Source organism: Misgurnus anguillicaudatus, chromosome 13 (assembly GCF_027580225.2).
Source record: "Misgurnus anguillicaudatus chromosome 13, ASM2758022v2, whole genome shotgun sequence".
NCBI lineage: Eukaryota > Metazoa > Chordata > Actinopteri > Cypriniformes > Cobitidae > Misgurnus > Misgurnus anguillicaudatus.
The window spans coordinates 31244409-31258427 of NC_073349.2; the positions used below are offsets into that span (position 1 = coordinate 31244409).

Sequence of the window (14019 nt, forward strand, 5' to 3'; positions counted from 1 at the left end):
TGATGTAAAGTGTTAGCCGTTTATTTTTAAGCTTTTATTTAGTTGGTAAAAAATAAATCAACAATATATGAAACTTCCTTAGTTGTATCTATTTAAAATCGTACGTTACTTAAATGTAAATAAATGAGAAGTTTCATGTAAATAAATTGACAGATGATGATGTCACAGACAGTAATGAGTGAAATCTAACACCGGGTCGAACTGAAGGATGAACCGAACTCAACGAGTCCAGACACATGCGGTGCGCACAGCCTCGAGCAACTCTCTCGCTCTCTCTCTCACTCACTCACTCACTCACTCTCCCAATCTCTCTGTCTCTCTCAGTCCGGTTTAATACGGATCAGTCTGATCTGAGCTCTACACAATCTCATCATATTTCATTATCAGATTGTGTTTAACACTGAAGCGGAGCTGGCGTGCGTTTGGCGTTTGGAGATCTCTGTGGACTCTATGATCGGACTGGATCTGATCTCATGACTCTGGCGTGGAATTCTGTTTTCACTCTGAAAACTGCTGCGTGGACAAATGCATACAAATGCATTTAGGAGCCCAACGGACAAGGAGTGGACGCGTTTCTCCCACAGACACAACGTGAGTCTCTTCTGGATTTTTGCTCAAAAATGCGCAAATGCGCGCTGAATGCAGGGCTCTTAATAACATCCAGACCGAATCTACAGGCTTTCCTTTAAACCTTGAGGCTGATCACAAAGATAGGGTGACATGTATCTCTATGAGGTCTCGCGGCTCTTTGAACTTTGCGCAAAGTTGTTACATTTGTTGCAGAGTCTTTATTATTTGCATATGTATTGACCCGTATCGTTTAACCATAAAAACTGTGCATGTCTTTGTCCTACATCTTAAAATGCGTTTGAGTTTTGGGGAAACACATTGAAAGCTATGAAAGGGAAGACCTGCATGCATTCAGATCCAATTTTAACAAATTATACCTCATGCAGTCTGTTGTATTTTTCCTGATGTTGGATAGTAGATCTGGTTAAGTTCCTCTAAGTATAGATACAGATTTAAACCAGCTGAAGAAGAGGATGTGCTTTATTATTCCGTCGTGTGATATATTTTGTGATAGCGGAGGAGTAGCAGAGGTTTTACTCTGCAGTGTTAGTTGATGTTTCCTGGTCCAAACATTCCTCATGGAGATGAATATTGACCTCTAACATCTGGCCTGAACTCGGTGAAATCCCAACAGATCTCTACATGCACCTGACCGCAAGCTTGCTCCTGTCATTGATCACAAAACACTTCACATATCAGTCACGTCAAATGTTTTGAAATGCTTTATTGCTATGAGTAAAATCCTGTACAGCTTTTCTACTTCCTATTTACATAGATGAAATTGCGGTTTTTAACCCTGCATTGATAATTTCCATTGCAAATATTCATCTAGACTCTATAGAAATATTATTACTGTTGTATTGTCGTATATCTTGTGTCTGTGCATTTCTTATTTCCTTATGTGCCCATTGTTTTGGGGTTTCTTCACCCATGCATGAGGGGTACTGTACACTCATTTGATGGGAATTTGCTGGTTGGTGTTTTCTAAACTTTCCCAGTAGTGTTTCTTCGTGTCTTCACCTTCAGCAAGGGCTTTTTATTACAGATGATATCTTTTTGTTTAAGATTTCAGATACACTGAAGTGTAGATCAGCTGTGTGTACTGCTGGTTCCAGATTCACTTTATATCATAAAGTGACCTCTTTATTTCCCCCAGAATCAAATCAAACTTTCCAGGCTAAGATCTTGATTTCCTCTCTTTAAGCAGAATGATGTTGTTCAGACTCAGATCTTTATTAACTCGAGGATGTTACTATAAAACCTGCCCACAGTAAAGTCTCTGTTTCATTGAGTCTTGTGGATTTTGAGAAGATTCAAAGTTCATTCATTTGGCATCTTTATTTCATTACAAGCAGATTTCCATGCAACAAATGTTACATGTAAATAAGTGACAAGATTTATAGAAATCAATTCATAAATAGCATGTTTGTCATCAGTCTAGGTCAAATGAGGCGATTTATTGTAGACAGATGGAGAAAGAGTCTGCTTCTGCTGTCATACATAAGAGGAGAAATCAACTGATCTCATGTTACATCTGGTGTTTACAGTGTGAATGGTTTTGTTGAATGTATTGGGAATGATGAGATGTTTTGCATCTTCTGATGTTCAACATGAGACCAGATTTAGTTTAAAAGGTCATACGGATTCAAGGTTTACAAAGTTTACATGGACATTGACAGTGGATCCGGTCAGAGTAAAGTTTCAGTAGTAGAGTCACGCTGGGACTGCAGGTGTGAGATACAAGCGCCAAGATGATGAAATATTGGCAGTGGATCTGTGACTGAATAAACTCTGTATGCAAGTATATAAGCGGTGTGCTACAGGAGATTGATTTTCTTTCACATGATTTAATATAAACATGATTTATGCAGACGATGTAAATGAAGGATCATCCGTACCCCGCAGGCCCAGCATTTCTTCAGTCGCTGTTTTGGCAGGTTGCTCCTCATAGAGGCATGAACAGAATAAGTTTTGGGGAGGTGATGCGTCACAGACGGTCTCTGTGTGTCGAGTCTGTTTTAAGGTCGGAAAAGCTATTTAAAGTACTTCCAGGTTAAGAAGAGGGGTCAAGAAACTGCAAATGTAAATGACCTGACAGACTAAATATCTAAAGTCATTTGCTTTGTTTGTGTTTGCATGTCTCACGCTTTGTTACACATGTTACATTACTGACGTAATCACAGTAAATGACACGCAACTAACCCTAAACTAAACCCTAACTCTATATTAAGGGCATGTTGTTAATATTACTCCGTACTTGAAGGAATAGTTCACCCAAAAATAAAACTTCTTTATTATCTCATCCTCATGTTGTTTTAAACCTGTATGAATTTATTTTTTCTGATGAACACAAAGGAAGATATTTTGATAAATGATGGTAAGCACACAGTTGATTTTAACCATAAACTTCCATAGTAGGAAAACAAATATCATAAAAACATTGTGATAAATGATGAAGAAAATATTTTGATAGAAGATGGTAAGCAAGCACACAGATGACGGTACCTATTGAACTTCATCGTATTTGTTTTTCCTACTATGGAAGTCAATGGTTACAATAAGCTGCGTGCTTACCATCATTTATCAGAATATCTTCTGTGTTCATCAGAAAAAAGAACATTAAAGATGAGAAAATGATGACAGAATTTTCATTTTTGGGTGAACTATCCCTTTAAATGAATCATTTATACTGTAACAAAGATGCTTTAAAGGGATAGTACACCAAAAATGTAAATTCTGTCATCATTTACTCACTCTCATGTTGTTAAAAACCTGAATAAATGTCTTTTTTCTAAGGAACACAAAAGAAGATATTTTGAGGAACATAATCAAACCGATCATGAGCTCCATTCAAGTTTACTATGGAAGTGAAAGCGGCTTATGAATGTTTGATTGCAAACATTCCCAAAATATCTTCTTTCGTGTTCATCAGAACAAAGAAATGTAAACAGGTTTGTAACAACATGACAATGAGTAAATGATGACAGAATTTTCATTTTTTGGTGTACCATCCCTTTAACTCATTCCCCACCAGACTTTTTGTAAAAAGTTGCCTGCCAGCATTTTTTTCACAAACGTTTCACAAAATGCCTTCCAGGAAAATTTTCTTCTATAAACATACAAATGTATCAAATGAAAGAACAGACCCTCTGCTTTCAAACAACAAAACAGGATTTTTTTATCCTATCTTCATTTGTTCTCTTTTTATAACCTCTTAAATATGGGGAGGTTTCTTCAAAAATACCAAATTCGGAGCAAAAAGCTGAAATAATAGAATTTTTTTAAAGGACTTTAGTTAAATATAGATTCAGAATGATGATAAAACTACGCAGTTTAAAAATAATTAAATTAGGTTTTGCTTCACTTTTTTATAAATTGAGTAAGAGCGGCTTCTATTGGATTGTAGTGGCGGGGAAAGAGTTAATATAAAGTGTAGCCTAATCTAGTTTTGAAAATACGTTTGCATGTTTATGAATCTTTAAAGGGACACTCCACTTTTTTTTTAAATATTGTAATTTTCCAGCTCCCCTAGAGTTAAACATTTGATTTTTACAGTTTTGGGATTCATTCAGCCGATCTCTGGGTCTGACTGTACCACTTTTAGCATAGCTTAGCATAATCCATTGAATCTGATTAGACCAGGGGTCCCCAACCTTTTTACACCGCGGACCGCTTTCAGCTTTAAAAAAATTTGCGGATCGGGGGTTGAGGTTTGGGGGGGTGCTGAGTTGCTGTTCAAAGAAAGTGCTGAAAATCCTCCTTTGCAAAATGTGTAACGTTTTAAACGGAAGAAAGATCCAACAACCATGCATTGGGAAAATTAGTAATTGCTTTATTTATAGTATGTTTTATATAGATGTGTAATACCATATTTTGGCGTATAGTTTTTTTTACTTTCATTGTTTCGGTTTGCCTGCCCATTTAGTCCCATTAATTTAATAATTAACGGTAAACGAACTTGGCTTGCTTCTCGAAGGCAGCTCGAATCTTGGTCAGGCTCGAGCCCCAAGTTCAAGTAACAGAACGGAAGAAAAATGCAGTGAAGGAGGAGAGATGCCAGAAGAATTGCGGCTGGGTGCGGAGGCACGGAGACTCCCGTTTACCATATAATGATGATTGACACAGGACAGTTTAGTTTCCTTTTAAACCTACATTAAAAGTGTAGCCATTAAAATATTATTACTGCAGTAAGAGTTTATTTTGATCATGGTGCCACGATTTCTGGATAATTCTGGAGTTGTTTTACAGAAGAATAAAATAATTAGCCTACTTTTCAGTCATGTCACACAGTTGACCGTCTTCGCGTATTTACATGATTTGCGACGTACATTTGCAAATTATTCATTAAGTCACACCTCTGCAATTCTTTGATCGATTGTGTTTTAGAAGTACTGCATGCTCAAACTCTGACGGCAATGTGATCGCCGCTGCACTGGTAGAGATAAAGAGAGACCACGAGAAAGTGCGGCTCTGTACAAAAGTGGAAATTATTTGTTATTTCAAGTCGGCTCTTAAAGTACAAAATAACTGATTAAACTATTGCGTAACTATTATACAATTTTTTTCAGGACGTTCTTGCGACCCAGTGGCAACTTGTCCACGACCCGGTACTGGGTCGCGACCCGGTAGTTGGGGACCTCTGGATTAGACCATTAGCATCGCGCTCAGAAATGACCAAAAAGTTTTGATATTTTTCCTTTTAAAGCAACACTATGTAGTTTTTTGACCTTTAAATAATGTCTCTAAAATTATTTGAGTGATAGAACAACTTTTAACTGGACAAATTGTACTGTTGCTGCAACCTGAGCAGCCTCCTAGCTGCTACAAGCACACTCTGAAAGTGGCGGTGGAGGGTAGGAAACACAGCCCCGCCCCTCCCCCTGCCTGCAGAAGAGTGTCTGATACCAGGCACTGTTGCGCTTTTCAACCACATGGGGGAGCTGTAAGTCATTTTTACATGGAAACTACATAGTGTTGCTTTAAAACGTGATTCTTCTGTAGTTACATTGTGTACTAAGACCGACAGAAAATTAAAAGTTGATATTTTCTAGGCATATAGGACTATAATCTCATTCTGGCGTAATAATCAAGGACTTTGCTGCCATACCATGCTGCAGCAGGCGCAATGATACGCAGCGTCCGAAAATAGTCCTCTGCTACTGAAAGTTACCAAGAGGAATATTTTCGTACGTGCGTAATATCATTGCGCTTGCTGTAGCTATGTTGCGGCAGCGGGGTCCTTGATTATTACGCCGAAATGAGAGCGCGATGCTAATGGTCTAATTAGATTCAATGGATTATGCTAAGCTATGCTAAAAGTAGTACAGCCAGACCCGGAGATCAGCTGAATGGATCCCAAAATTGTTAAAATCAAATGTTTAACTTTAGGAGAGCTGGGAAGTGAGTGTCCCTTTAATGTTTGCATCCAAATTTTGTAAATCTCTTTTCTTATAAAAGAATGTGTGCCAGCGCATCTGAAAAGCCATCATTCACAAAGTTCTTCACATTTCCCATTTTTTGTGTAAAATGTGTGTAAAAAGGGTATCTACTCATTTCATTTTACCCACAGCATCAGTAAGAAAAGTATTTTCGGCTGGTTTTAACACTTTTAAAGTTTTTGTGAAATAATTCAGTGCAGAAATCCAAAACAGCTCTGTAGATTCTGGCTTGATCTGAAGCGTGACTTTAGTGCCAATACAACACAAACTCTTCATCTACTGCTGCAGCAAAACATGTGAATAATTTCATGTCTGGCACCACTACATCTGTTTCATAGTTTTTCCATTGACAATGATATTGCATGTTGTGATTTGCCTACTAATAAGATCATACTCATCTCATTTCAGCTTTTGTGCAATTCTTGTGCAAAAGAGACCGCCAGCTTTGGCTCATTAACTCATTATGGCAGATTGATTTTGTTATTATACTGTAGTTTTTTTTTTGTGAAACATGTGTTTGTTAGTTTATGAAGAAATGTAAATGATGACCATTCATGCAGATGTTTTGAAGCGCATGAACTCAGATGGTAGGAATAAAGTGTTGTTTGGATTGTCTCTCTCTCTTCTGTTTGTGTTGTGTGCTGGAATGTCACACCGTTCTCTCGATAGAAAGCAGGTGAAACACTGCGACCGCTCCATCATCCGCTGTGGGAAAACAAATACATTCAGCTGACACAAGTACTGCTGTACATCCATGGTGTTTGACATAAATGTCTCATGAAGACAAGCAGTGAGATATTTTATACTGAAGGACTCCTGGACTGAAATGATCCTGGATTATTTAATGACCTCCTAGCATCAGTACTGGACGTATCTGTTTCAGTAAGATGAATATTTGTTGATTAAACTCCCTCAGGTCTCTTAGTTTCAGGGTTATGAGGTGTCCGAATGAATGATGGTTGAGATGACTTCACTCTTCTGCTTATATAACCAAATGTCCAATCTAGTGAAAGTCCACTTCAATCTTCAGTTCCTCAAGGTTTCGGTTGCATTTCATTGCAAAGTGTGATTGTCTGGAATACATTTCGTTCTAGTCTTTTAAAGACCCAGATTTATAATGTTTATTAACACTGCGTATTTCATTTATATGCAGTTTCCCCTAAAACTATTTGGGCACGTAAGTCACACTTAAAATGTGTGTATATATAAGTATTTGGTTATGAATGGTGTGCATTAGTGCTGATCTACACCTGTGTGAACCTCAGTTAAGTTGATTTTTTTAGATAGCGTAAGTTACTTATTATCATTATTTGTTTGCATCTTTTGTATCCAATGGAGCAACATTACAAACATTTATTGTAACTTTAGTAAACAAACACTTTTGGGCATCTGTATATGACCTGCATGTCTATAATGTAATTGTGTGTTATCATCATGGATTTAAAATAAAAAAACAAACTATGGTTATTAAAGGTTGTGATCCTTCAGATGTTCAGCACTACCTAGAGCTGAGCTGCAGGACTGTCAGGTTTCAGTGAATGTCAAACCATCAAATGCAGGTTATTATTAAATCATTTATGCCATCATACAGACCAAAACACTTTCAGTGCCCATTCACTTCTGTACCACAAACCTTCTGCAGTCCTGAACATATAACTCTCTCATAAGACCCAGTTGTTCAAAAGTAATCCATTTGGATTTCGGCAATCAGATTGGATCAAAATTTCAAAATGGGTTGAGATTTGGAGTGAGTCACAAAATCCAATCTAGGTTTTGATCTGGATTGAATAATCACTTTTGTGTTGTTCAAAACTTTTAATATTGGGATTAGTTTGATCCCAAAAAGTGGGATTATTTTGATCCCAGCAGAAGGGTGGATTTCAGGGACAAAAATATAATAAAACTTCTACAAATGTTTTACTTAAACTTATAAAACTACAGTTAGTCTACAATACAACATTTCTATAATGTAATAATATTCATGAATGTATATTTTTTGTTTAAAGTTTGCTCTTGATTAGTTTAATCCTTGTAATGCTAAAATATGTAAAGGAATAATTGACGTCAGGCTGTTGAATTATTCAAAAATAATGAACACCCAAGGTGATTATGCGTCACGACACAAAGTGGGTGTGCATTATTTTCAGGTGTGCATTATAGTAATATGTGGTATAAGCAGAATAATTGACGATGGGCTGTTGAATTATTCGAAAATAATGCAAACCCCGGGGTGTAAATCCGCTTCGCGTTGTGCTGCATTACCACCTTGATTGTGCATTATTTTCTTTTAATTCAACAGCCCGTCATCAATTATTCCACTTATACCACATTATATAACACAAACATTGTTCTGGTGCCTATTTTTAAGACATTTGATAAGTTGCAGTTTACAGAAAAATAATCATGGAACATTTTTCAGCCAATCAGAATACAGCATTCAACAGACCGAATGTATAATTTAAAATAATTTAAAGGACCAAAGTCAATGATGCTTCTTATACCATCGTTACTTACCACAGACATTGCTCTGGTGGTCATTTAAAGACATTTGACAGGTCATGAGTGCGGTTATCAAAAATAATGCATACCTGTGGAACATTTCACAACCAATGAAAATAAAGTATTCAATAGTGCCGTGGTATAATCAAAGTATAACATTGGGTTAGCATTTTAAACTTCCAGTCAATTAAGAAAGAAAAACGTTCATATAAATCCTTCATACAGCAGTCAATAGCAAACAAAAATGTAACATTTAATTTGAACAAACTTTAATTATCATTTGGCACTGTACAGTACATTGATCAAAAGCATACGTCTATGACTTAAAATGCATGTGGTTGTGTATAATCTATATTTTTTGTGAGACAGAAGAAGAACAGTCTGAATGTTGAATTGAATGAAAAAGTAAGTGAAAGTTGTGTTGTTTTATTGTCTTTTAAAGTAAAAACTAGGGCTGCTCGATCATAATCATAAAAAAATCATAATCACGGTTATTTTGGTAAAAACATAAACCGTTATTTAACAAGATTACTTTGAAAGCATGCATTTATTTAACTTTTAATATTAATTAAGTAAGTGTTGCAATAGGCTACATGTGTCAAAGGCTACATCGCTCCAGCAACACGCAATTTATATTTTAATCGCACAATAATTGTTTTACCTCGATTATCTTGTTTTTGTAAAGAGAAATTGAAATTATAAACCTATTAATTGCACAGCCCTATAAAAACACTTAGTGACCCCATACTGACCAAACTACCTGCTGTTTTTATACAGCTAATAGTCAACATTAACATGTGATCCCATTTAGAAAAGTGAGGACAAAAGTAAGATGGTTTACCTAATCCTGGATAGCAAAACATGGGATCATTTTGATCCCGATTAAACTTGCCATAGAGCGGCTGTACAGAGAAACCTCTTTAACTGCATAAATGAAGAAAAGTTTCCTCTCCTCATGGTTTTTAATGCTTGGTGGTCACGTAAAATCTTTGTTGCGACCACATTTTTACCCTCGTATTTATCTTCTCGTACATCAGACCTCTTTCCTAACCTCACCAGACGAGACCCTCATTATCTGTAATCCTGTTTCTCCACAGTCACTGTGTGTTTACATTTCATTTCTCATGTGAGTTACACTTCTGAAACACACCAGCGCTTCTTAAAGCCCAGATTGAACTTTCACACATTGGACTGTTGTTGAGGATCCAGATCCGAGAAAATCATTTTCATATTAAATGCATTCTGGCTGTGATTGTTGTCACAGGAAATCTGTTGGATTGCCTCTGGCTAGGATGATGTTTTACTGTGAGTTTACTACAGTATAATGGCTTAATTCTAGACTCTTAAATGTGTCTTACATCTGATGAGCACATGGTGGTTTTCTGTAGTGTATCATTGGAGAAGCCTGTAGCATCTTTCATAGTAGAAATTAGGTTTCCATTCGCATTACAGCAAGTCAATGAGAGCATCTTCATGGTCATCCAGCAGGACACTGAAGATCTGAGGTCAACACCTGGATCTCCTGTCTGTTTTTTCAGTTGAATTACATTCATAACCATGTAAACATGACAGATTTGTTTGTGTTTGAGTCTCTGGCAACTTGGCATAGGATCACTCGATCCATCATTGCACAGATGATTGTCTAATCGTTTATAATCGCTATAATCAACTCTAGTAATGCTTGACTAGTTTTCTTTGATTCGATGTGTGGAACAGACTGAATTTATTCATTTAAGTCTTGCATAACAGATATTTGAACTGGTGCGGCACATTCGCTTACAACACACGAGAGCAATGATGTTTGAACTCAGTGGATTAGGACTTGGAGTTTTACAAATTGCACTTCAATCTAAAATGTGGTTGCTTGCAGCGTTAAATGCTGTCAGTGTAACATTTAATACTGTCAGTGTAACATGTAATGCTGTCAGTATAACATGTAATGCTGTCAGTGTAACATCTAACATGCAATGCTGTCAGTGTAACATTTAATGCTGTCAGTGTAACATGTAATGCTGTCAGTGTAATGCTGTCAGTGTAACATCTAACATGTAATGCTGTCAGTGTAACATGTAATGCTGTCAGTGTAACATCTAACATGTAATGCTGTCAGTGTAACATGTAATGCTGTCAGTGTAACATGTAATGCTGTCAGTGTAACATGTAATACTGTCAGTGTAACATGTAATGCTGTCAGTGTAACATGTAATACTGTCAGTGTAACATGTAATGCTGTCAGTGTAACATGTAATGCTGTTAGTGTAACATGTAATACTGTCAGTGTAATGTTGTCAGTATAACATGTAATATGTAATGCTGTCAGTGTAACATGTAATGCTGTCAGTGTAACATGTAATGCTGTCAGTGTAACATTTAATACTGTCAGTGTAACATGTAATACTGTCAGTGTAATGTTGTCAGTGTAACATGTAATGCTGTTAGTGTAACATTTAATGCTGTCAGTGTAACATGTAATACTGTCAGTGTAATGTTGTCAGTGTAACATGTAATGCTGTCAGTGTAACATTTAATACTGTCAGTGTAACATGTAATGCTGTCAGTGTAACATGTAATGCTGTCAGTGTAACATGTAATGCTGTTAGTGTAACATGTAATGCTGTCAGTGTAACATGTAATGCTGTCAGTGTAATGTTGTCAGTGTAACATGTAATGCTGTCAGTGTAACATGTAATGCTGTCAGTGTAATGCTGTCAGTGTAACATCTAACATGCAATGCTGTCAGTGTAACTTCTAATGCTGTCAGTGTAACTTGTAATGCTGTCAGTGTAACTTGTAATGCTGTCAGTGTAACTTGTAATGCTGTCAGTGTAATGCTGTCAGTGTAACATCTAACATGCAATGCTGTCAGTGTAACATGCAATGCTGTCAGTGTAACATGTAATGCTGTCAGTGTAATGCTGTCAGTGTAACATCTAACATGCAATGCTGTCAGTGTAACTTGTAATGCTGTCAGTGTAACTTTTAATGCTGTCAGTGTAACTTGTAATGCTGTCAGTGTAACTTGTAATGCTGTCAGTGTAACATGTAATACTGTCAGTGTAACATGTAATGCTGTCAGTGTAATGTTGTCAGTGTAACATGTAATGTTGTCAGTGTAATGTTGTCAGTGTAACATGTAATGCTGTCAGTGTAACATGTAATGCTGTCAGTGTAACATGTAATGCTGTCAGTGTAACATGTAATGCTGTCAGTGTAACATTTAATACTGTCAGTGTAACATGTAATACTGTCAGTGTAATGTTGTCAGTGTAACATGTAATGCTGTCAGTGTAACATGTAATGCTGTCAGTGTAACATGTAATGCTGTCAGTGTAATGTTGTCAGTGTAACATGTAATGCCGTCAGTGTAACATGTAATGCTGTCAGTGTAATGTTGTCAGTGTAACATGTAATGTTTTCAGTGTAATGTTGTCAGGGTAACATGTAATGCCGTCAGTGTAACATGTAATGCTGTCAGTGTTTGAAACTGTGTTTAAAATGTTGATTATATTTCTGCAGGAGATTCATCGTCCTCCTCCTGTCGACATGTGCTGCTCTCCTGTCTGCAGAAGAATGTCCAAGAACTCAAGGTACGTTCACCTTTAGCCCCTCACCTTTTCACCTGTGACCTTTCAACTTTTAACTTTTACTCTGATGAGTCACGGAGCAAAGTTCTTCATTCATTTAACTTGAGTTGTTATACGGTAAACTCGTGCTAGCATCTCGGTGGCTCATGGGCCGATTTCAATCTGAGGTCCGTTTTGGTGTTTAAGGGAATGTCCGGCGTTTCTTTATAGAGAAAGATTTCTGTGAAAGATGTTTTTCTTTCAAGAGACTGAAAAAGCTTTAAGCTGCAGATCATCCGGTCTGGATTTGACATTGAATCAATCGATTTTATTTGAAAGCAAAAGCACTGTTTGTTCTTTTCAGCCAAACTTCTGAAAGATGTGCATTTTGGGTCGCAGTCTTTGTTTGCGGTTTATTATCCTTATGATTGTATTTCTGCTCTTTGGAAGCACTTCCTTGCCTGTCTGCATGTTTTACTCTTAATGTGAAGCTGTGAGGAAGTGTGAAATGTAGATTAGAAGACAGAGAAACTCTTCATAAACACATCATATAAGCAGTGATATTGAGTCTACTGCAGTGAGATGTGGGACTGTAGGATAATTTAAATGGATCCAATGATGTGTTGATGGATTCATTTTTGAAGAACATTTCGGAAGTTCAGATTGAAAATCATTTTTATTGGCCAAGTACAGAAGGAAGGAACAGAAGTTTTATTTTTATTTGCACTATTTGTATGCAGCCCAACTACAAATGCCTTGGCAATACAAATGTACAGTTTTTGTCATGCCAATAAAGCACATTTAAAGGATTACTCCACTTTCATAAAAATAATCCTGATAATTTATGTCTTTCTTTGTTCAGTCGAGAAGAAATTACGTTTTTTGAGGAGAACATTAAGGGTCTTATCTAGCAAAACATCCTCATTTTCAGCCTATTAAATGAAAACATGTACTTTTAAACCACAACTTCTTGCCTTGCACTAGCTGTGTGATGCGCCAGTATGACCTTACGTATTACATAATCACGTCCAAAGGTCACGCATGATGACGTATGCGAAACTACCGCTCCAGTGTTGATGTCTTTGTTTGTAAAGTGATACAAATTAATGTGTCAGTTTATTGTTTAAAATGGTCTGCAAGTGTGCGCTTCACATATAATGCATGACCTGGTGCATCACATGACTAGTGGAACAAGAAATTGCGGTTTAAGGGGGGGGGGGGGGGGGGTTTGGTGGGGGGGGCGAAATTACGGATGGTTTGGTAGATAAGACCCTTATGTCTCAGTTGGGATCGTTTAGAGGCCTTTGAAGCTGCATTGAAACTGTAAACCATTAAAGTCCACTATATGGAGAAAAATCCTGGAATGTTTTCCTCAAAAACTTTATTTCTTCTGGACTGAACAAATAAAGACATAAACATCTTGGATGACATGGGTGCGAGAAAATTATCTGGATTTTTTATAAAAGTGGAATAATCCTTTAAATTGAAATAGAAAAATTGAAAGAGAGGAGGTATACAGGAGAAAGCAGCTGTTAAACAAGAGCTTCTGTCTGCTGGATTTAAACTCGACATGTCTCTTCTTGTGCTCACAGCCACAGAATCTAACTTTAGATAGCAGAGAGCAACACACACACACATTCTCTCTCTCTCTCTCTCTGTCTCTTTCTGCCTCTCTCTGTCCAGTCATAATTGATCATTTCCAGGTATCTGCAGGATTTTGTCTCTCACTGATTGTTTACAGACGAGATTCTGTGCATCTCAGTGAAATGCAGTTAGATGAAGAATAAGAAAATGCAATGAAGGAAAACTTATGGAAGAAACCCTTGATTTAAATGAATGCTTACTAAACAACAAACACTATTAATGAACAATGAACACTATCAAAATAAACACTATCAACAGCCAGTTCTTTGCGCCGCCACCTCTTGCACATGCATGCATGCTTGCTC

At 37.0% G+C, this 14019-nt stretch overlaps 1 protein-coding gene across 1 annotated transcript in view; it reads left to right on the plus strand.

Moving 5' to 3' along the window:
* The first annotated feature begins 252 nt into the window (after positions 1–252).
* LOC129430540 (uncharacterized) overlaps positions 253–14019 on the plus strand; it is an 89377-nt gene continuing 75610 nt past the window's right edge. The window contains exons 1-2 of the mRNA XM_073875600.1: positions 253–591; positions 12024–12094. Of these exons, the coding sequence (XP_073731701.1) occupies positions 536–591; positions 12024–12094 (127 nt within the window). The 5' untranslated portion in view covers positions 253–535. The remainder of the gene's footprint in view (positions 592–12023; positions 12095–14019) is intronic.